The 24,047-nt window shown below is 42.3% G+C and overlaps 1 protein-coding gene across 1 annotated transcript; it reads left to right on the forward strand.

Moving 5' to 3' along the window:
* Positions 1 to 708: 708 nt before the first annotated feature.
* LMNB1 (lamin B1) lies at positions 709 to 22,706 on the forward strand (the record flags this gene model as incomplete). Its single annotated transcript, XM_084224850.1, has 11 exons — positions 709 to 1,058; positions 9,534 to 9,690; positions 10,422 to 10,547; positions 11,509 to 11,679; positions 13,013 to 13,138; positions 15,633 to 15,853; positions 17,273 to 17,498; positions 19,442 to 19,546; positions 19,948 to 20,067; positions 20,777 to 20,890; positions 22,029 to 22,706. 11 exons carry the CDS (start codon positions 709 to 711, stop codon positions 22,068 to 22,070), a joined length of 1,758 nt encoding a protein of 585 aa, XP_084080976.1. The 3' UTR covers positions 22,071 to 22,706.
* Between the last annotated feature and the right edge of the window lie 1,341 nt (positions 22,707 to 24,047).

The raw sequence follows: 24,047 nt of genomic DNA on the forward strand, positions 1-24,047 counted from the left end.
AGGAAATGGCCTCAAGCTATGCTGGGGGGAGTTAGGTTGGACATCAGGAGGAATTTCTTCCTAGAACGTGTGGCCAGGCACTGGAATGGGCTGCCCAGGGGCGTACTGGAGTTACTCTCCCCGGAGGTGCTTAACGAAAGCCTGCACGGCACTCGGTGCCATGCTCTTGTTGACAGGGTGGTGTCCGGCTGTACGCTGGGCTCCATCACCCCCGCCTGATTTATCACCCCCGTAATTCTGCAATTTACAGCTACACCGCCAAACCACTGCCTCTCCCCAGGAACGCTCGGCCAGCCGAGGGGCGCTGCGGGCAGCCCTGCGGGGACCCGCGGGCGCGGCGGCGGGAGGGAACGCGGGCTCCGGGTCCCTTTGTCCGGAGCCAGGGGCGGGAACGCGCGCGGGGCGTGGGCGTGGCTCGGTGGGCGTGGCGCCAGTGGCGCGCCTGCCAGCCGTTGGCGGGTTTTGAATTTAGCCCGCGGCAGAAGGCGGCTCGCGATTGGCTGGCGCGCGATCACGTGGGCGGGAGGGCCGCGAGCGCTGTCCGGCGGGGCGGCGCGCGGCCATATTGGATCCGTGCGGGGCCGGCGGCGGAGGAGACGACGGCGGTGGTCGGTCGGTCTATCCGTCCGTCCGTCTGTCTGCCCGTCGCTCCCCGCCCGCTCCCCGCCCCGCCGGTGTCCTTCCTCCTCCCCCCCCCGCCCGCGCTCCATGGCCGACCCCACGCTGCCGCGGACCCGCGGCCCAGCCGTCGCCGCGATGCCGCAAAGCCCGACGCGCATCTCCCGCCTGCAGGAGAAGGAGGAGCTGCGGCAGCTGAACGACCGCCTGGCCGTGTACATCGACAAGGTGCGGAGCCTGGAGACGGAGAACAGCGCGCTGCAGCGGCAGGTGACCCAGCGGGAGGAGGTGCGGGGCCGCGAGGTCACCGGGCTGAAGGCGATCTACGAGGCGGAGCTGGCGGACGCGCGGCGGACGCTGGACGACACGGCGCGGGAGCGCGCCAAGCTGCAGATCGAGCTGGGCAAGCTGCGCGCCGAGCACGAGCAGCTGCTGGGCAGGTGGGCAGCGCGGAGAGAAAGGGGCGGGAAGCATCCGCGGGATGGCGGGATGGAGATGGGGATGCGGGCGGAGCGGCGGCGGAGGCTCCGGCGGTGCGCGCCCCACGCCGCCGCCCGCCCGTCCCGCCGGCGCTCGGCCGGGGGCTGCGCGGCCGGGAATGAATGAGGGAATGAATGAGGAGGCACGGGCAGCGCTGCCGCCGCTCCGCCCCGGCGGGAAGAGCCGGCCCCGAGCGCCGCCCCTGCCGGGTGCGAGTGCCCCGGCCCCGGCAGCATCCGCGGGATGCTCCGGGATGGCTCCGACCGGTGCGGACGGAAAAAGGGGGGAGTTTTGGTTAGACAGGTTAGATATTAGGCAGGAGTGCCTTACTGTGCGGGTGGTGAGGCGCTGGAACAGGTTGTACAGGGAGGCTGGCGCGTAAGAAATGAGGCGAAGCGCTCTGATTGCTACCCGCAGTAAGGGAGACCTTAGAGCACCTTCCTGTAGCTAGAGGAGGCTGCGGAGAGATTTTTGACAAGGACAAGGTGGGAACGGCTTTAAACTGAAGAAGGGCAGGTTTAGGTGGGATATCGGGCCGAAATTCATGGCTGTGAGAGAGGTGATGTCCTGGCACAGGTTGCCCAGGGAGGTTGTGGATGCCCCCATCCCTGGAAGTGTTCCAGGCCGGGCTTGATGGACCTCTGAACGGTCTGCTTTAGTCTGGGGGCTTGGGGCTCTACGGGTTTTAGAGTCCATTCCAGTCCTTTAGCACTGTGATTCCATGACTGTTCACCTCCCCCTGCACGGACAGAGGGCTGTCTCTAAGGTTCAGGCTGCTTCGGGATGAAAAATTGAACCTTTCTGAAACAGATTAACTTCATAATATGAAAATACTGGCTAGGTAATACATTGATCATACTTAAAACCAAAGGGAACTGTAATTTCTGCCCTCCTGGATGTTCAGATGTTACAAAAGGTAGAATTTATGTCCACACACCCGCTAGATTGACGGCTTTAGGGCACAGTGCCAAGATCCCCGCTCTTGCCGCGAACTGATTTTGTGACACTAGATTTTGCTTCCTAAACACTCGACTCGATTAATTTGTTTATTTGGTTCCTTGTTTGTGTTTACCTTCAATTTGATTTTTGTGACTGCTGCAGTTTTAGGCATTAGCCCTTTTACCTTGGAATCACAAGGTGTGACAATATTGGGATGGGGTGGGGGGGGAACCTCCGGATTTGTTATTCTTCCTCTGTTACTGTGTCTTAAATGCCCTCTCAGACCTGCTTTTTCATGATGAGGAAGATACTTCATGTGTAACCAGCATATTGATGTTCTCTCACGTCTGCAGACAGCTCTGATATCTTTTGGACTCTTATTTAAAAAACTAAAACTGTGAGCTTTTAATTACTGAGACTGGTTGTTCTTGAGGTTCTCTCTTGGTGCCTTATGAAAGTCTTAAAGTAGTCATTGACAGTGATAGGGGGAAGCCAGGTGTAGCTGCTGTCAGGCACCAACATGACTTGACTCCGAGGTCAAGCCAGGAATTTCCATCTCTTAGTGGTTTTATTGAGGAAGGCACAGTCTTGTGTCAGCTTCTCACAAGACTGCCTGTGGGGGACTGGGACAAATGCAGTTTGTAGTGGATTCTCTTTTTGTGGCTGGAGCCAAGGCTTTAATAATGTGGATGTGGGCATCTGCATATTCTGTCTTGCATTTGCCTGTGATACTTGGCAAAAACCTGTTTTGTTGGGGCAGGGGTGTTGATTGCCAAGAACTCCTGGACGGTTTAGTAAAACAAACACTTAATGCTGTTTGGGGCTCCTGGATTCCACTCGTTTGTGGCTCTTTGGTGTTGTTTGGTGCCAGACCTCAGGATGGGTGTGCAGTTTCTTAGTCCTCTTTGAGTGCTAAGATGGATATCTTGGGGATATCTAAGCTTATCTGTAATTCTATTTGCAAAGTCTTAAAAAGCAGCAGAGGGGTTTTTCACTTGAACTGGAGCATGCTCCCTCGTGGCTTCTTAAAGCTGTTAAATCACATTACAACCTGACAAAAAATACTCTTAAAAGCACTTTGCACAAGTGTGCTTAGGAGTACTGTAAAGGTTTGCAAGGTAAGATGAGGATGTGTGCTCTCAGCAGGTTTTTCCTTGCCCTCTCTGAAAGCTGAACTGCAGTGTGCTCTATGCACTGGCCTTTAGTTAAAATGTGAGTATGTTGTAGTTTGGATCTAACAAAGACAGTTGGGTGAAAAAAAAAAAAAAGAAAAGTTACCTAGCATGTTTGGTTTCTGTGGTTTAGGTATTCTGGTAGCCATAACATTCAAAGTAGTGATGGCTTTGTTTCTTTACAGGGCTGGTGGAGGAGGAATGGCTCTCCAGGTGTTCTGGGTCTGTGGAGGGAGAAAAGATGATTTGCCACTTCATTATCTGAAGCTGGGCAATACCACTCATGATCTAGCTGGCCTTCTTGTGTTACTTGAATATTTTTGCAGGTGTTATTCCTGTGCAACTCTGTTTCCTCTGGTTAGCACGGTATCCTTCTTAATTGCTTGATCCATTTTATTCCAGTCATCTTTCAGTCACTGTTAGTGCCTCAAACTCAAGCTTCTGGTTACTCTCAAAGTGCTTTAGGACTTGTCTTATTCTTTCTTTACAAAAATTAAAGCTCCAGTCACCTATTTGTTGGATTTGCTGACTTCAGTGCCATCTATATGGTGTGATGCACCAAAAAGCTTGCACTGTTCATACTTCAAATCCCTCAAGAAAATTGCATTTTTTCTTTAGCTCACAATCCTGTATGTAGCAGACTTGTTTCATGCTGTTCTAGAGTGCTTGCCACACAGTGGGTTCTGCTCTAGCAAAAAATATGAAAGTTTCTCTTGATACTTCAAATCTCTAAAGAACTAGGGGGGGGGAAAAGTGAAATGAAAAAAAAAGAGCTTCCCTATTTCTGTTTTGGAGAGGGGATGGGAAAGTCATGCCCATAATTGTGTAAATAGGAAGCTTGTGATGGGCAGAAAGGAGATAAAGGAAAGTAAACATCTGTGTCTCAAGACTTGGGGGAAGAAAAAACATGTAATTTGAGTATGGGTGTATAGAATTCTTGGAGAGCTCTTGGGAGGTGGAGGAGAGGGAGATCTCTCTTCCACAGTTTGAGAAAGAGTTGAGAGAGAGCACAAATTTTTGCTCTCTCTCAAAATTGTATTTCCAATTTTCTTGTTAGTGATTAGACAAGACTACTGTATGCTTTGCCATTGTTGTTGGCTGTTGTAGAGACATGCCTCTACTTCTGTCCTTCAAATAAATAGTGTAATTATTTGTGACTGCTGCAGTTTTGTCAGTCAAGGGCTGTGGAAGACACAGAAAAAATGTGTGTGCATATTGATTTCTGACTGCTGGATTGCTCATGAGCAATAAAGGTGAAAGGCTGCCTGTAGGTAGCAGGGTCATGAACTCTCAAAATATGTGATGATACAATTGGCAACAAATTATTTTGGGTTAATAACTCCTGTTGTTTTTAGGTTTTGAGTGCACTTCCTACAACAAAGCAGTGTTGCCTTGCCTGGGAGTTCAGATTGCTGCAAGTTCCATATTTTTTGAGAAAAGGATTAAATAGACAAGGCATACAAATCAGTGAAAGCTGTGATCCTCGGGCATGTCATAATGCCGTCATTTAAGCAGCAGGTCCCAATTGCTCCATCACATCCTACAAGACTGGACCAAGCTTCTGCTTTTGAGGGGAAATGTGTCACGGGTTCATCATTTGCCACAAGTGCACACCAGGGAGAACTGCTGGGCCAGGATGGTGTGGGGGGGTGAGGTCTCGTGTGTCACTGGAGCAATTAACTTAACAAGGGTGCACATTGTGGATTTTGGCACAGCTGTGTCACCAAGTCCTGCTGAACAAGGGCCGTTCAGAAAGCCAAGGCTGGCTGCTCTGTTGTGTGGCTCTGCTGATGGGTCAGGTTTCAGCATAGTTTTCCACTGGTGGAAATGGTTTCCAAGATAAAGAAAATTTATTTCTAAGAATGTTTGCGATGGGGACTTAATTCAATGTACAGCAGGTGAAAAATCCCTGGCTGATCTTGCCCATGTTCAGTGAGGAAATTGTGTTCTTTGGGAGGTGTAAGCTGGTGTTAACTCTAGTTCATTTAGGAAACCCATTGTTTACATTTGTCTTTGGCAGGCTGGGGTTTCACTGTGGCAGTTTGCCAGTGTTGAGGGACATCTGCTCTCCTGGAAGAGGAGACAGTGTGATTAAAGTAACTTCGAAGGAAATTGTGTGTTTTATTGAAGGTGTTGGTAAGGGACTTAATCTTCCCTTATTATATTCAATGTTTTGTCTTACAGCAAAGTTATAGTAGTTGTGGCAAGGAACTAAACTTTAGTTTTAAATACCAAAGAGATAATTTATCTGGCTAGCTGGCTTTGCATCTCCAGTTCGCCTTCCTTCCTATCTACACTCTGAAGTACATTTCTGCACTGAGATTAGGCAGTAAAATAAATGTCAGGAACAGCTTCCCCATCAGCCTGTGGCTTGAATTACTGTGCACGTGTGTGGCACTCCGCAGCTGGTACCCTGAGCAGCTACACAGAGCCATGTGGTGTTGGTGCAGGCAAAGATGTGACACCTGTTCCAGGCTTTTCCAGGGTGCATATGTGCTGTAAGGGGCTGAAAAGGAAGCTGACTTGAATTTTTTTTAGGCATATTTTTGTTATTGTCGGTGATCTTGAAAAGTGAGGCAAAGATCGGAGTCAGTGGGACCTTCAGAGCTTTAATCTGAAATCTGTCGATGTGTGGATGTGTACCATAGAGCACCCAGAGGGGGAAGGAGTGGGGTGATTGACTTGTTGCAAAATAATTCAAGCCACTGAAATGTAAGATTTTATTTCCTGAAGTCAGCATGTCTTCTGTGCAGTGTAGACGTAAATATTTGGTCTCAAATACGTGGACATGTAATGATGGCCGGGTGATGGGCAGTGGCTTGATATGCATTTGTGTGTGTAGGTTCTGCTAAAAATGGGGTTATGGGGCTCACACAGATGAACATGAGCTTCAGGTTGGAGTTGTGACTTCAAGCAGGGTCACTGCTGAGCAGTATGTGACCAGAGATGATCTGTTGTTGATTGCAAACACGACATTTAAATAAAATGGGTGACATGAGATGAGTTTAAATCACTTTACATGTATTTATTTACAGGAAAGCCAAACTCGTCCAATCACTCTGATTTTCATGTCGGTCTCTATCAAAAAATTTGAATGCTCTCAGGTGCTTCTTATGTTATTTTAAGTCACTTTCTTGCAAAATACAGCCTTAGCATTTTGTCTGCCATGGGGGAAAAATGTGGGAAACTGACTGCTAGCTAAATGGAACATAGAAAATTCATGACTGTAGTTGTTTGGGGTTTTTTTTTATGATTTTCCCGTTTCTCTACAAGTGGAGTAGAAAACCAACCCACTGTGCAGTAAATGTAATTTTATATGGGTCTAAATATAGGTTGCATTATCAGGAATTGCGACATGTGTGTATCTATGTCACGACTTGGCTGAAAGCCCACGCTTTTCGAGGAGGGTTTTGTTAATGTTGGTAATGCTTAGCTGGGTGATCAGGCTCTTAAGTAGCGACCGAAAAGAGTGGGTGGGGTGTGGGAGTTGAGAACAATCTGCTGTAGGCTGGTGGCATCCTGCACTTGGTCAGTTTCAAAGGAAATTTTGAATTACAGCCTCCCAAGGTCTGGCTGCTGACGGCTTGCCTTGCAGTAGGTGTGTGGTTTGCCTGGCTCCAGATGGTCAGTTCAGCTAGAAAATGATTTCTTTGGGGTTTTTGTTCAGCTGAGGTTTTTTTTGGGTTTTTTGTATGGCTTTTCTATTAACTTAGCAAGAAGTCTGAGAAGATGACGGGAAATTTTAGGTTGTAAACAATTCCATGGATAAGAAGATCCACGCACTTTGAAGTCAAAAGAGAGAAAACCAAACTGCTTCTTTGAAAAAGATGCAAGTCAGCAATTACTTATTTGCTTTTATTTTCCTTTCATGAGTCAAACTACTTGAAAAGGAGCACAGTTCTAGGTAATTTCTGAACACTGCAACAGGAAGGTGTTTGAGGTTTTTTCATTTGCTGTATTCAGATGTAGCTTTAGCTCTCTGGGGAGGAAGAAGACATCTATTGTCAAGAGGCTGAAGTTCTCCGTGGTCAAAATTAATGGGTGTAAGGGTGAAGTATGTGTTGTATACATTAGTGTTTGTTTTTATAAGTCACAGAGGTTTTTCTGATCTTTTCCTCCTTTCCTGTATTCCCTTTAGGGCTGGGATGACACTGTTGAGTTGCTGAGATTTCATCTGGCTTCCAGCGTTTGAAGTGTTGAGCTCTAGTTTCTGTTTTCTCTCTGAGAATGTGTTCAGATGAGCTGTCTCATAGTTAGACAGCTCATGTCACTAACAACTAATGGTGCTTAATTTTAATTCTCCACCCACCCACCCACCACCCCCCTGCTGTGGCTTTTGTTGCATTAAATTATAGCATGGCATCACAGACAGTCTTGTTGCAAACAAGCCAGAAAGGGCTGATCTAACTGGTAATACTTTTTGTGGTACAGGTACTACACTGGGTTTTAATCATGTTGTTGTTGCTAGTCTATTTATTATAATACCCTTTTTTCTCTGCTGATGCATGGCAAGAATGCTCTTCTCAGCTGCCTTTCAGTCTGTAAATGCATTAGAAAGGTATTTGCATTAAAATAATTTAAGATCCAAGCAGTTTTAGGGTATCTACACACTTTAGATAGTGGTACATTTTGGGGGAATCTCTCTGTTTCAGAGTCCAGGATAATTTGGGGAGCAGCATACTGCTTTAAGCTCTGCAACTTTCTCATTTCAGGGTCTTGGTTTCAGCACGGGAGAAGCAGTTTCTTCATGTTTTGATTAAAGCTTTTTTCCCAGAAGTGATCAAGCAAGAATTGTCTGCTGTGGGCCCTCATACTTCCTAATAGGGGACGGAGAGATTGGGGGTTTTTTACAGAAGTGTTTTTGTACAGATGTGCAACATACCTTCCCTTCCTTCTTTTTCCTCTTCTGCTGCACACCTTCCTGGCGTGCTGAAGTTCCAACAGGCCTGGGTGGAAGAGGAAGGACAGGGCAGAACCGCTAGGGAATAATGCAGAGAGCTGGAAGCAGGAGTGCCCAAACCTTAAATCCTGCGTTTTTGTCTGAGCGCTGGGTCCTGCTGTGGGTCTGAGGAGTGAAATGCCACCAAGGCAGTGGAGAGTGCTGAGCAGGAGGAAGCAGCTGAGTGCAGAAGAGAATGTTTTTGTGTGTCTCAGGGGCTCCCAGCCTGGCCCTTGGATGCCATGGGGGGAGCAGGTGCTAATCCCAAGGGATCGGGATTAAGGCGCGCTAAGTCTGTTGCGTAAAGCCTGCCATGTGGTGTGGCTGTGGTGCTGAAACCTCCTGACAGGCATTTCATCCCTACATCCCTCTGTGTGCATCCACCTCTCCTGAGCATGATAAATTCAGGTAATCTTGGGAAAAAAAAGGATCTTTTAAAGCTGAGGGTGTCTCATTTTATAATTGTGTTGATTTTGCGTTTGGTCTCATTTTGTTGAGATGCATTGCTGTTGTGTCTTATAAGCTGCACAGTGACTAAAAAGAGTAGTGGATGTATTCTGAATCTATCCAATTTTAATTTATCCAGTTTTCTGCTGTTAATTCTGTGGGGTTTTTTTGTTTTTTGTTTTTTTGGGGTTTTTTTTTGTGTTGTTTTGTTTTTAACGTCTGGAAAGAAAAGCATAAGAACTGAAGGATATGCCAGCTCTTGTATTATTGAGCCTAAATCTATCAATTCCTTAAAAAAGTTCATAGTTCAATTAAAACCATCTAGGACTTCTGCATACTACTGCCCTTGATAGACAAATGTGGATATCCCAGGCAGAAAGTAATTACCTGCAAGGCTGAAGAACTTGTTGCACGTTTAATGGCTGCTTGTGCCATCTGAGGACAAGAAACACTTTGGTTCATGAATATGGGTTTCCTTTCTCCTGTTTTTGATAGTAGCCTGTTACAGTATTATTTGTGGATAATAAAGTTATGTTTATGTGACATTACTTCCCCCCCATTTGATTTCTCTGTTTGAATATGCTGGTTTACGAGATAAACACCAAGAAAATGCCTGACTGCTTGTCTAGACACAAAAACTAATTTGAAGGTAATTTGAAAGTCTTCTGTGCTTGCCTTCATAAAGAAATCACCTCTGCACCAGTGTAATTTCTATGATGGTAGATACTGTATAGACAGGATTTGGGTCTGTTTCCTCAGGTCTGTGGAGCTTTGCCATTTTTGAAGGGTGTGCTACAAAGTCCAGTAAATTTGGCTGAAACAAAATGTTTTTGACAGGTGTTTCTCAAGTTCAAGATTCGGATTGCTTTATTAGCCAGCAGTCTATTTTGGGGGCATTTCTAGGTTTTCTTGCAACCACTTTCTCTGGTTTGTTCCAGCTATGCAAAAAAGGAGTCTGACCTCAGTGGAGCCCAGGTCAAACTTCGTGAGTTTGAAGCAGCCCTGAATTCTAAAGAAGCTGCACTGGCCACAGCCCTTGGTGATAAGAAAAGTCTGGAGGGAGAAAATGAAGATTTGAAAGATCAAATTAAAGAGGTGAGAAGAAAAGATATCTAACCATCAGGTTCTCTTAGCGAACTGAAGTGGGGTGGTTTTCTGTATTATGAGCTGCCAATGTGATAAAATATAACTTTGTAACAAAAAAAAAAAAAAAAAAAGGATGAGGACCTGTAAATTTTTAGAGCTGAGAGTGCTCTTAAAATCACAGATGCTGAATTTACGAGGGATGTTACTTAGGGGGAAGAAAGCAGGTCAAGACTCAAAGTACACTTTGACACTTTTCAGAAGTGTTTTGGGGGGCAGATTGACTTCACAGGAACAGATAATAGCTGACAAAAAACCAGTTTCTCTGCCCTCCTTTTGGTTCGGCCTGTGGTTCTGCATGTTCTGGTGGAACAATGAGGAGGAAAACCTCTTGTCCTGGTTTTGTTGGCCTTTAGATTTGTAATCTTGAGCAGCACCGCCTCAAGAACACAAGTTGTGGAGACAAGGAAACTGGTGTCTTCCATGAATTAAAAATGGATTTGTAAGGAAAATTATTAGGCAGCAATTTTAATGCCAGTTACTAATGTGAAATATATAGAACTCACTTGTATAAGCAACTGCAAGAGCATCTATGTGTGATATGTAATATTATTGGGGTAAATATTGGGATTTGATTGTGAAGTTAAACCTTAATGTGTAGTTAGCTGTTGTTCTGTGAGGCTTTGGCCATTGTGTGAGTTCTGCTCCATAATTTTTGTGTTGATTCTTTTTATTTCTTAAAGCTTGAAGCTTCTTTAGCTGCTGCCAAGAACCAGCTCATAAACGAAACCTTGAAGAAAGTGGACCTTGAGAACCGTTGTCAGAGCCTCATTGAGGACCTGGAATTCCGTAAAAATATGTATGAGGAGGTAAATTTAGCCTCAAGAATTAACATTTTTAAAGAGAAGAAGGCAACTGGTGTGGAAAATCCTAGAATAGGAAAATAATTTAGGTTGGGAGGTACCCTTTGCAAGTTGTCTGAACTCCTACTCAGAGTAGGGTTTACCTCTGTTCTGGCATGAAGATTTCTAACTTCCTTTTTCTAGGAAAAATTATATTAACTCTGAATTCTTGTGGTAAAATACCTTTATGTATCATGTTGTTTCATCTTAAATTCTGATCATGGTATGCACATGTCTTTTTTTCATTAATGAGAAAGTAGGTTAGTAATTTCCCACATAATCCCATTGTAAGAAATAAAGTGGAGGGGGACTCAAACAGGTGCTCTGGACCTGCAATGTTTTTAATTTCAAACCTTTATAATAGGATGCTTTTGAATAATGGAAACAAAAGTAGAAGAATAGTTGTCTCTTAGAACTCTCTCTTGTCAGCCTCCCTTTCACCTGTGGCATTTGAGGCTTTCCAGGAGGAACCTTAGGGCAGTAACAAATGTACTTGACTGTACTGTCTTATGTTCTGTGTAGAAGTATTTTCAGCTTTGTTTCATGTTGTTGGAATCCCTTTCTTTTCAGAGAAAGCACAGGCAAGCACACAAGTAAATGGGGAAAGTGGGGTTATTTCACAGTAATTTGATTTTGTTGAAGCACAGAGCATACCTTAAGAAAGGAGGGATGTATTTCCAAAATCGGATGATGCTGAGGTGTATTTGTTGAAAGTTCAGAGAACTCTCAGAAAAAAAAAATGCTGCTGATATCCTAGCTCTTATTTTAATGACTGGCTATTGCAAAATAAGACTGGGGAGACCATTTCTACTAAAAGCCAGAATAATCTGATACTAGAACCTGCATTACTCCCCACTCAGCAAGGTAGTCTCCTGAAACTTTTGTCCTGTATTTCCTGAGTGTTAGCATGTTTTTCTGGCTCTCACAGGAAATCAAGGAGACGAGAAGGAAGCATGAAACTCGCCTGGTGGAGGTTGATTCTGGGCGTCAGATCGAGTACGAGCACAAGCTGGCCCAGGGCCTGCAGGAGATCAGAGAGCAGCACGATGCACAAGTGAAGCTCTACAAGGCAGAGCTGGAGGAGACTTACCATTCCAAAGTGAGAACAATGTTTTCACACAGCTGTTTGATGTTACTTTGTTTTTGTTTGGTTTAATAGCATAATTGCTGGCAGCTCAGAGGGGTTTATTAGGGAGCCGGGTTTGAAATAAGCACGTGTTTGGGTGTGGATTTGCATTTTCACATCTCGCTTTGGGAGCAGGTTTAATCCTCATCAGGTACAATAACAGAAGGGAAGGAAGCACTGTGTGAAGGTGGTCTGGGGGGAAAAAGTGGTTAATGCTGGGATTACTGTGAATTCAGGGAAAGTTTTTGCGTTGTTAAGCATGATACTGAACAATGATCAATAAGGTGTCCCATGTTATATATAAAAATTAATCTTCTGAGCCTGTACAAAACTTGGGGAAGTTTTACAGTGCCCAGTAACTTCTGTTTTTCACTCATCTAGGCAGAAATCTGAAATCAGTTATACTTCATCATTTCCTTCCTGTGCTGTTACTCAGCATTTATGTCAGGAGGCACCCTGATGTCTCAACTGAACCTGGTTTCTGTGGCTGTGCTGTTGCAGCTAGTATTTTTTAAAAGCAGGGTGGGATTTTACATCAGAAAAGTTCATATAAACTGAATTTATTAGCGTCAGTTGTGGTCTTTTCAGCCTGCTTTTCTCCAGGCCTTCAATCTGACTTGAAAAAGATTATTTAAAATACGATCTAGCCAAAAATGCAACCTCTCATTCTTCCTTGGTCTTTATCATCAGGTATACTTCTCTGTATTTTTGGAAACTTAGCTAAAAAGAAATAAATTAGGTTGCTTTGCATCATCATCATCAAGTTCAGTAGATCTATGGTGCATCTCAGATCAATGTGTATGGCAGTGTTCAGCAGGGGTTATTTAGTTACTTTATAAAAGTAAAGCCATTCAAGATTGAAGTGATAGAATGAAGCAGTAGTGGCTTAGGGCACTGGTACTAGTACCAATTTGCTTATATTGCCTGAAAGTTAGCAAGTTTACATCTTTTTAGAGAATTGGTAATCTCAGTTTAGCTTCTTCACTAGGAAGAAGCTAAAGCATATTAAATAAACATTTAAGTGTGTTAAATAAACTTTGGCCAGCCTGAAAACGGAGCTTAGTAGCTCAATTTCAGTAATGTCTACAAGGGAAAATTTTAATCCTGTAGTATTCCTAAAGAGAATTGGAATTCCAGGCTATCCAACATGGTAACCACATTTTAGCCCCAAAGAAAAATTTCATTGCGTTGCAGCTGCAGAGAGGAACTTGGATGGCTTAGCGTGGCCTGTGGGTTTTTGGTGATTCATTCCTTCTTCTAGCGAAAGTTACTCTGAAACTGATGTCTTCACTTTGGTGCCCTGCAGCTGGAGAGTGCCAGGCTGTCCTCGGAGATGAGCAGCTCTGCAGCCAACACCATCAGGGAGCAGCTGAACGAGAGCCGCATGCGCATCGACAACCTGTCCTCCCATGTCACCAGCCTCCAGAAAGAGGTATCCAGCCGTGCCTCCTCACTCCTGCTATTTACAGATGTTGGGTTTTGTATTAAAGGGCTTTTCTTCCCGTTACATTTGGTGGGTTTTGTATTAAAGGTGTGTCTCTCCCTAAGTTTGTTCAGTGTCGCGACTGGAGTTCGTCTTCTCTCGTCCTGCTCTGCTTTTTCAAATTCATTAATGTCTCCTTTTGGCAAACTATTATATTCTTTTTCTGTGTGTAGTATTCTGCTGTAGAACCAGTGTTTGAAATGGGGTTCTGTTAACTGGCTTTTGTGAGAATTTTTATGGATAGATGAAGCAATTTTGGACAAATGTTTATTAAATGTTCCTGACGCTCTGAGCAGTTTAGTACTGACTGGACCAGCCTGTAGAATTCTACAAAGCAGCATTCAAAGCCAGAACTGGAATTTGCAGGCTCTTTTCATCCTAGATCCAGTTTGCATCCAGACATCTAAAAGAAAAAACCACCAAAACTAATGACAAGATCTTGCCCAGATTAGGAATGTGAGACTGAGTAAAAACATCAAAAAACTGTACTTAACCATCTGTAGGGCAGGATCTTGAGCAGAAATTGGTTATTTCTAGATTACAGAGGGCATAGATCACACCCAGAGAAGTATGACATAATGTATGATGAGTGATATGTTCAGGACTGGCTTGTTTGTAACATTGTGTGCACTGCAGTGGGAAATCCAGAATGAAAATCAGAAGAATTAGGAGTAGGTTCTGCAGTAAGCTTTTGTAGCTCACTTGAAAATGCAACAAAACATTTAAACTGTTTTACTAATATAAAATTCTAGTACTGCTTGAGCCTTTCGGTTATGCATTTTGAATTTTATTCCTCCTGTACAGTAGACTCTAATAGGACATCAAAATTCTGTGTATTTCTAGTGAAAAATATAAATGGGGGGGGGATACTATTTCCTAATTTTCCAAATAAATTGGCAGATACTAGTAAGAGTCTTCCTAGTTTTCCTTTTATGTAGTCAAGTTAGTCTCTGGAAAAGATCAGGTGATGTAATGAATGTGCATGAGGTTCCACAGGAGCTGAATGGAAAGTTTTGGCCACTTGGATTTTATTTCTGCCTTTAGATTGCCATCATCTTTTGGGGGTTCAGTCAACAGGTTTATTAAGTTAATTTCCTCTGTTCTGTGACTTCAGGAGTGCCAGCTTCGTTCAGAGGACTTGCTTCTGAACTGGCAGAAGTGTTTGTTGCAAATTTCAGGGCATTCAGCTTCAGGGAAAATCAACTTCTGTCATTTTGACCGTGATTTTCCACCAAAGAAACCATTTTGCTGTGGTTTTGGGGTGGTTTTTTATGGTAGCATTAGTGAAGTCAGCCAGGACGCTTTTGTTTTCCACTTTTGTAGCATTAAGTTAAGCTTTATTTCCTTGGAAGTCTCTTATCCCTGGTGCTGGTCTGGTTTGAGTTGCCAGCAGTGAGCTCTGTAGTAGACTCCACTGTGATCTTCCTTGTGACACAAAACTCCATTTATTAAATTCCTTATCTGGCTCTTAGCATTGACAACCAGTTATACTGGTCCCTTGTGTCAGACATGGAGACTCCCTCCCTTTCCTCTCTGTCTCTGGAATATGTGGTGACTTCCTAAATTTGGATGCATGCATAACAAACTTTATGATTATGGGGCATTGGTTCCTCTGTCTGCTCCTTAATTAAAAAAAAATTGAATCTCAAGGGGCTGTGAAACAGAAGAAAGCATGCTTATGGAAACACTAAAGCTGCCATCATTTTGGGCTTTCTTTGATAAGCATTCCATTCTGGGTGTACGCTTTTAAGATCTGCTGACCCGATGGAATTTTTAAAGCAGGAGACAAATCAGATTTCTTCAAGGAATCCTTATCACCACACTCTGAGCAAGCCTTGGAGGCTTTAAGGATAGGCAGGCCGGTTTGCACTGACAACAACCCCTATTCCTTCAGGGGAGCTGCCTCCCAGAATTCAGGATTAGCAGCACCAAGCCAAAGCACAAAGCAGACATCTGGAAACTACAGAGCACTGAGACACCTGCAGGGGTGGTGATTCCTCCACCTGCCTCCCTGGGCAGCCCATTCCAATATCTAACCACCCTTTGGATGAGGAAATCTGTCCTAATGTCCAGCCTAAACCTTCCCTTGGTGGAGTTTAGGTCTGTGTTCCTGTGTCCTGTCTGGCACGTGTTAAAACACTTAAACACTTAAAGCTCAATTTTTCTTTCCCAAGTAAATTCAAGCTCAGTAGCATATTGTCAGACCTCAGAAAAATGGAGCAAAGTCGTCATTTTCCCAGGGACGTTGCAAGTTTCACTGGAATTTGAGGTGTTATATTTGTAGTAGGTGAGGTGGAGAGGAGGAAGTTGAACACATGGGTGAGTTTGAGCTCAGAAACAGGGGAGGGCGTAACTTCTGTGTCGCCTGACCAGCAGAGCACATGGAGTCTTGGGTGGGCTTTCCTCCGCACCATCACTGATGTTTTCAATGCTTTTCCTCTAGTCCAGAGCGTGGCAGGACAGAGCGCAGGAGCTGGAGAGCAGCTTGGCCCAGGAGCAGGAGAACTGCCGCAAAACACTGGTAGAGAAGGAGAAGGAAATTGAAGAGATAAGACATCAGATGCAGGAGCAGCTGACTGACTACCAGCAACTCCTGGATGTTAAACTGGCACTTGACATGGAGATCAATGCATACCGGAAATTGCTGGAGGGTGAAGAGGAGAGGTAGGGAAGGACATGGCAACCAGGTGGTGTCTCTGTTATCTCTGTGCCTTTTTTTTTTGTCTCTTTCTCTGTTAAAAAGCAGTTTTTAGTGGTGCTTGACTGCTTTCCAAGGCACTGGTTTTGCCCCCTCCTCTCTCACACAGTTCTAAGTCACCATAAGAACAAGCACACTGATTATCAGACCAGCTCTCAAGGCAGCAAACACCTTTTATCTTTTTGTTATCTTTTTAATGTATTCTTTAATGTATTCTTTTAATGTATTCTTTTTAATGTATTCTTTATATAATTTTTATATTTTTTATCCTTTTTTTTTATCCTTTTATCAAATATTTTTAACATTTTAAAACTTTTTTTACCTTTTTTATTTTTTAATTTTCCCCCCCTTCTTTTTCCCCCCATTTTTTCCTTAAGGTCCAGCAGAAAAGAAGTAATGAATTGTCATTTGTATGTCTGTTTGGCGCCATGCTTAATATTCTTCTTTCAAATCAATCACAGGGTTAATTAATTGTTACCCAAATTTCTCTAAGTATAGAATAATTTTAATAAAGTCATAGCCATTATGATTGCCCAGCTCATCAGCCACATCTGGCCTCAGAGTTCTCCCAGTACTGAGAATTTTCACCTCTGTCACAACTGTCATTTAAAGCAGTTTTGTTCTTCACTGTGTTCTCAGCTGCTCTCTTGCTGATTCCTCTCAACTGTGGGGATGAAACAGCCAAAGCTTTTATGCCACTGTGTTTTTGAATTAATTTCACACAGTGGCTTAAGTCTCCTTAGGGTTTTTGTTTCTTTGTAGTCTTCGACAAATGCACAGAAATGCTTTTATGATCTTAATGCAGTAAATCCATCAGTCCTCTGTGCTCCAGGAACATTAATCAGCTGTTTGACAGCATTTTATTCACCTCTTAAGTACTTCAGCCTCCACTTCTTCATGTAACATGCATTGTTTACTATGTTGTTGTATAAATCTATGGGAATAAGAGGAGATGGAAGGAAGTTTATTTTAGAAAAAGATGGGAAAGGTGAAACCAAACCATGGAAATCGTTAAGGCTGGGAAAGATTTGAATCCAGCTATTGACCCAGCACTGCCATGGTCAGCACTAAACCCCAGGGTCCCCAAGTGCCACATCCACATGTGTTTCCAACACTTCCAGGGATGATGATTCCACCACATCCCTGGGCAAAGCCTGACTGCCTTTTCAGTGAAGAAATTCCTCCTGGTACCCAGTGTACACCATCCCATGGGTCCCAGTTTCAGCTGTTCCCTCTCACTCTGTCCCTCATTCCCCGCGAGCGCAGCCCGACCCCCGACTCGCTTCACCCTCCTGCCAGCGAGTTGTGGAGAGCAAGGAGGTCCCTCCCTGAGCCTCCTTTTCCCTGATGTGATGTCTGTGTGTTTTCTCCCTTGCCCACACCAGGCTGAAGCTCTCCCCCAGCCCCTCCTCCCGGGTGACCGTCTCGCGCGCCTCGTCCAGCCGCAGCGTCCGCACAGCCGGCGGCAAGAGGAGGAGGATCGACGTGGAGGAGTCCGAGGCCAGCAGCAGTGTGACCATTTCCCACTCTGCCTCTGCCACAGGGAACGTGTCCATCGAGGAGATAGACGTGGATGGGAAGTTCATCCGCTTGAAGAACACCTCTGAGCAGGTTTGGAAGTGACCACGTGTGTCGTGAGTTGAGGCGCCGGGGCGTCCTCCGCGCCCTCGCAGCTCTCAGGCTTCACTTTGACCCCAGGGCTCGTGGCATTAAGGAACTGGTGTGTCCCAAAGAAAGCTTTCACACACTGATCTGGATTGATGGTGACTGTTCCCCAAGAATTTTTGGTGCTTTTGTTTTGGTGGCCCATCCACCAAATCATTACCTTGCACTTCTGCCTTGCAAGTAATGCACCTGTAAAACTTTACAGGTGACATTGCTCCTGATAAGAAATGCTGCAAGCATACACCAGGCTGCTTTAGAAACCTTTTCAACACTTTTTCTGCCTTAAAAAAGCTCAGAATAAATAAATAGAGATGCAGAATAAAGGACTAGATGAAATTAACTGCCAATGTCCCTTGTATCTGCATAGAGCTTTCCTAAATCATAGTTTTTCTTCTTCCTTGGCTGCACAATTTCATGAGCCCTCAGTTCCCATGCCAAAGCCACTGTGACAGTGACTACTGAGATTATATGATTCTGTGAATAGGTTGTAATTTGTATTGGGAGGGCACACATATCTACTCAAATGAAGAACCCTTTGATAAATAATAATTACTTCCTTATTTTGCCCTCAAAATGATGCTGTTACATACAGTATATATCCCTCCTTTATCTCCACTAAAAGACAGCTTGTTGTGATGAGCTGGCCTGGTTCCAAGTGTCCCATTCCCCTCTAATCAGTGAGGATATGGACAGGCTCCTCCAGACAGTGATAATGTGGGTTTTAATTACCTGTAATTACCACACCTGGGGAGCGATGGTTTCCTTTAGTGAATTCAAGGAACCTTGACATTTCTCTTGGTCTAGACACTTCAGTCTGTAGATGACTCAATTCAGCCAGGTCAAAAACTATTTCTGGTGAGTCAGAACCTGCCCTTTTGTTTTACTTTTTTGAGGGATTTTTTTTTAGTTCCCCCCCCCCACATATACTTGTTTAATACATAGATTTTCCCCTCACCTTTTATTTGATTTCCCTGCACATCTCTTGTTTCATAAGGAAGGAGAAGCATCAGTTTTGTTCCCAGTAACCATGGGTGGTTCATGTTTTTAGCACTTTTCTAGGGGGTCTAGATTTGAGCAACTCCCTGTAGTGCAGTGTAATAAACTGTACTTGGGAGATATTCATGAGTGTTTTGACAGTTTATATAAATCAATAGATTTTAAAAATTTATAAAATCCTCTCTAAGTATGGTATGTTGTGGTGCAATGACAAACTGAATATCAGCGTCCATTGAATTATATAAGATTGTTTATTTTAGATAATTTTAACTGACAGTGGGAACTGTTGAATGATCAGAACCTGTGTTTGTGGGAGAGTTGAAAAAAATGCTTGTTTTGAATTTAAAAAATACCTACTCCTGTTTTGAAGCAGTCATTCTGTAAAGATGAACTGTATATGATTTGTTAATGCTTACCAAGTAGTTGATAGGAAAAAAATAATACAGGGATTATACGGTGGCAAGTGTGCATATGTAAAAATATTTCAAGAATACTAACAGCAATATTTTGTTTTCTAGGAAGCCTGCTTGCCATTCTGTTCTTCAAAAAACAAATATTTGTAAGGGGATTTTAATATTTAAATTTTACTATTACTAATATGTATTTCTCTGGACCAAGTGATAACAAAACTGATGCAAATCATAAACATTAGTTAAGTTAACATCAGAACTCAAAAGCAGAATGTATTAAGTTTTAACTTCAAATAAGAGGTAAGATGAATTTACCTAAAATTATTCTAATTTCATGCTGAAGATCAAGTGATAATAAACCCCTTCACTGTAAGTTTTATGTGTGTCACAGCCTATAAGATAAAACACACTACATGCATAGCAGAAAAATGAATGCTGGTGGAAATACTATATTTTTTTTTCCCCCCCTCTCCCTTTTTTTAGGATCAACCTATGGGAGGTTGGGAGATGATCCGAAAAATAGGAGACACTTCTGCAAGTTACAGATATACCTCAAGATATGTACTAAAGGCGGGCCAGACTGTTACAGTAAGTGGTCAAGTTTCACTTGAAATGGACTTCAGGGCAACTTGGGTCAAAAAGACAAAAAAAAGGATTTTTAGTTTTGTCTTTCCTCTGTATGTGTTCAGGAAATGATCACCTGTCTTTGTGTTGGGTGTTTGTGGTGTTAATTACTGGGATAATTGATACAGAGATGTTTTTCAGAGTTTTCTGAGTGAAGCAGTGGTTTTCACCACATACATCATACTACATATTCCAAAGTCCCTGCATTAAAAGCATGTGTGTTTTATTGCACAAAACTTTGGAAGATGCTTGTTTTCCTCACAGAGTCACTGTGAAATGAAATACATTGAAATACTGCTAAATAAAACAATGGAAATGTGGTTAAGACGGGCAAAAAAATGTTCCTGTGTGACTTCTGTTGTCAGATCTGGGCTGCAAATGCTGGAGTAACTGCGAGCCCTCCCACTGACCTCATCTGGAAGAACCAGAATTCCTGGGGCACCGGTGAAGATGTGAAAGTTGTGCTGAAAAATTCTCAGGGAGAGGTAAAGCACCTCAGATCTGTGTGAGATTTTTCTCTGTAGGTGGCATCACCTAGAAGGATTCAGATTAGGGCTCCATACAGGAATGCACTGCAGTGGAGTTGGTAAAGTTTTCTCCTTTTGGAGAGCTAGCTGCACTTTAGAAATGCCTCTACTGAACCCTGTGATTTTTTTTTTTTTTTTTTTTTTTACTCTGTATTGAATCTAAATAGTGAAAAAATTACTTGCTCAGGCACCTCTCTTATGGCAGGAGGTCAGCAGTGCCTTAGAACACACCTTGAAAAGAAAGTTTTGGTAAATTCTTGAGTGGTTTGTCTTCTAATCAATTTTTCTTAAGCCTGTGTACTTATGAGGAGTGGGGAATCCCACAGTGAAATACATGTGAAGCAGCGAGGGGTTAGTGAAACTTGGGGGGGGATAATTACTGTGACATGCTGCAAGTGAAAGAAAATATTTAAATATATATGAAAAAATCAGGTTTTGGAAGAACTTGATGTCTGTGTTGTCAGAAACAGTCCTTTTAATCTTTAAGATATTTAAAACTAAGCTGCTCATGATCAATATTTGACAAATGTACAAAATGAGTACAAGTAGTTTCCCAGCAGCTGGAGCTTTCATTTCTCAAAAGTCTTGAGCAGGTGAGAAACACGAGGGGTTTTTTTGTTTGTTTGTTTGTTTTTTGAAGAGTTCAAGTCTTAAAACTGTCTTGCAGGAGGTTGCTCAGAGAAGCACTGTGTTCAAAACAACAGCACGTAAAGGAGAAGATGAGGAAGTTGAGGAAGAAGTAGCTGAGGCCCTGGATGAGGAAGGCATTTACAGTCAGCAGGTATTTTCTTCTAGGGTTAACAAGGTTATTTACGTTGAAAAAATGGAGATGTGTCATGGATTCTTAAAAAAAAGAAAATTAAAAATTGAGTGTGGATGTTATTTTATTTTCTTTAATCAGTAATTAATGAAAGCATGGAGGTGTCTTTTTGAAAAGATTGCATAATATATCCTCAGGCAGAGAGGTACATTTTTTTTGAAGTTTAAGATATGGGGATTTTTTTTTTTGTCCCCTTAAACTCTGTTCCACATAAGATTCCCCCCCATGCCAATTGTTTATAGTAAAGCTTGGCTTAAGCAGGTAAATTTACTAAAAGTTTTCAGACTTTAAATCTCTTTATCTCTGATAGAAATCATGCTAGTGTCTTATATTCATATTTTTTTTCTGAGAGAGAAAATATTTTCTCTGATAAAGAGAGATACTCACATATTTTCTCTGATAGAGATCATTTGAGATTTGAAAACTCTTTGAGAGAAAATGTGCCTGGCATGCTGAAAAAATGAAGCTCTGAAAACCAAAAAAAAAATACGGACTGTGTTGGAAATCAGCGATGTTAGATTTATTATATCAAACCTCTCAAGGTTCTCCCTTTATGCTCCCTGATTCGAATATGGCAATTATTTATATTTTTCTGATGCCTGGCCTCTATTACTCCTCAGTAGGAAAGAACATGTAACATATTTTTTACTAACATATGTTTTAATTCCAGGGTAAAACAGGTTGTACAGCTTTGCTGATATATATATATATATATATATATATATATACACACACACACACACACACACACTTTTTCCTATATGAAATTATGAAAAAAATATAAAATAATATATTTAAGCATTCTATATTATATATTATGTATTATATAATAATTTATTTAAATATATAATTTAAATCTATAATTAAATGTTTTACTATATAATTAATTACATATAAATAGATCATTAATGTATGTTTGGTAGATAATTAATATATTATTAATAAAAATCAATATGTACTTATTTAAAAGTATATACTAAAAAACACAGCAGATTCTTTTGAGTAGAAAAGCATTTCTAGCATTTTGGTGCTGGGGGGTTTGTTGTGTTTTTTGGGGGTTTTTTTGTTTGTTTTCAATGTTTCTCCCTGTTCACAACAGGCAGAGCAAAGGGCATCCAACAGGAGCTGTGTGGTCATGTGAAATTCCAGCCACTCCAGGCTCCTCCAGCCATGGTAATCCCTGCCTGCAGAACAGAGCCTTCTGAGAAGCACAACGTTATTTTCCTGTCTGTGAATTTTTTCAGCTGCAAGTCTGATGGCCTTAAACTTCCTCTGCCACTGAAAAAAGAAAAAACACACAAAAAAAAAAAAAAAGAAAAAAAAGAAAAGGAAAAAGGAAGGTTTGTCACAAGCATCTCAGCTTCCTCACAGGATGTGAGCTGGAAGTTCTTGACAAGGAGAATTCAGCTGATTCTCCTGTCTTTCTCAGATTTATACAGCAGTCTCTCTTCATTGAAACCTTGCTGGAGTAGGAATATTCCAGTGTGTTTTGGGGATCGATTTTTCTTAGATTATACCACTCTAGACTAGTTGCTACGACCTCTTTGTATTTTAGATGCTGTTGGGGATTGGTTTAGAGTTCTTAATTCTGGAAGAGGATTACACCTTGTAGTTGTGTTGTTAAGATAGTGTTACCAGCTTAAATTTTCTTATGTGGTTTTTTCTAACAAATTAGAAAGCTGTTTTAATATGGATTGCCTTACTTGTTTACAATTTTTAGTAACAAAACAAGGTCTCTAGAGGTCTAGTCTACATTTGTATGGGAAACAGCTGTAATTTTGCCAATGTTGAAAGTTTTTCTGTCCTTTTCACATTATTCCAATGTCTGAAAAACATTTTAATAAAGTATGTCTGTGCTGCAAAGTAAAGTTTTTGGCATTTGTTTCTTCCTAGAACTGAGTTAAAGTTGAATGAACGTTGAATCCTTGAAATTGGATGGGCTTTAAAGCTGAAGAAACACCCATTAAATGGAACAGTGGCATTTGAGGTGCAAAGATTTCTTCTGAATGATGACTGATACTGCTTCACATTTGGAAAATCAATTCTTTAGAGCTTTATTCACACTCTGTTGCATTTGTGCTCATCTTGGCTCATGGTTCTGTTCTTACTGGACTGGCTTTTACTGCATCCTGCAAGTACCAGCCTAAGCAACGTGAGCAAGCACATTGGAATATAGCACAAGTAATATAATGAGAAATTTAGAAGTGCTGTAAAATAGTTATCTTTGATATAGCCTGAATTTATTGTTTCAAATGCACAGCCAGAATTTTGGAAGTTGATTGGAATTTTTTTTTTAATTGACTGGACTTTTTTTTTTTTTTCATGGCAAAATTAAGATTTTTTTTTTTTTTTTTTTACATGTCCTTTACCTTGGATGAGCCCTTTTCTGGTGGCATTTCAACCATGTGCCAGCGGAAGGTAGAAAGGGAGGGGTTGATGTACAAATCTTAAGTTATGGTAGGAAGCTTCCTGCATGATCAAATTCTTGGTTATAGCTTTGGTAGAGCCTGTTCTTCGATGACAATAGGAGAAATGCAGATTTTAGGATAATTCCTTTTTCCATTGCTGTGGCAGGAATTACTGTAAATTCAAAGAAGGGAGTGTTGGGAAACACCACTGTGAAACATGCTGCCACAAGGTGGAGGTCTTGTTTTGCTTGGGTTTTTTTAGTAACAACCCAACACTGCCTGCACTTCCCTGCAAGTTCCGTAACTTGATTGTCATTGGTTCTGGCATAAGATACAAATTGCATCCTCCTGCTGCTGAAAACTCTTTAGCAGTTTACTGCTCGTAGCTGGATAAACACTTTACCAGAAATGTTTCTGCTCAAATACACTCACTCCTGTAAGGAACAGATTAGGAATTTAGGAAACAAGTGGTTTGACCTGTGCAGCAAACCTGTGAACTGCATTCTTTTTTTCCAGTGTTCATTATAAAAACCCCAGTGTAGCCAAAACTGGTGCAAATTAGTTTATGATGCTGTTGACAGCAGTTTTTTGCAAAAAATTTGGGTTTTGCTTTGTATTTCCTTGTTCATGATTTTACATCACATTGGTCCAAGCAGACAGCAAAATCTGGACAGAGAAATTAATCAGTAAATTCTGTTTAACACATGCTA

This window comes from Fringilla coelebs (genome assembly GCF_963513975.1).
Source record: "Fringilla coelebs genome assembly, chromosome: Z".
Classification (NCBI taxonomy): Eukaryota; Metazoa; Chordata; class Aves; order Passeriformes; family Fringillidae; genus Fringilla; species Fringilla coelebs.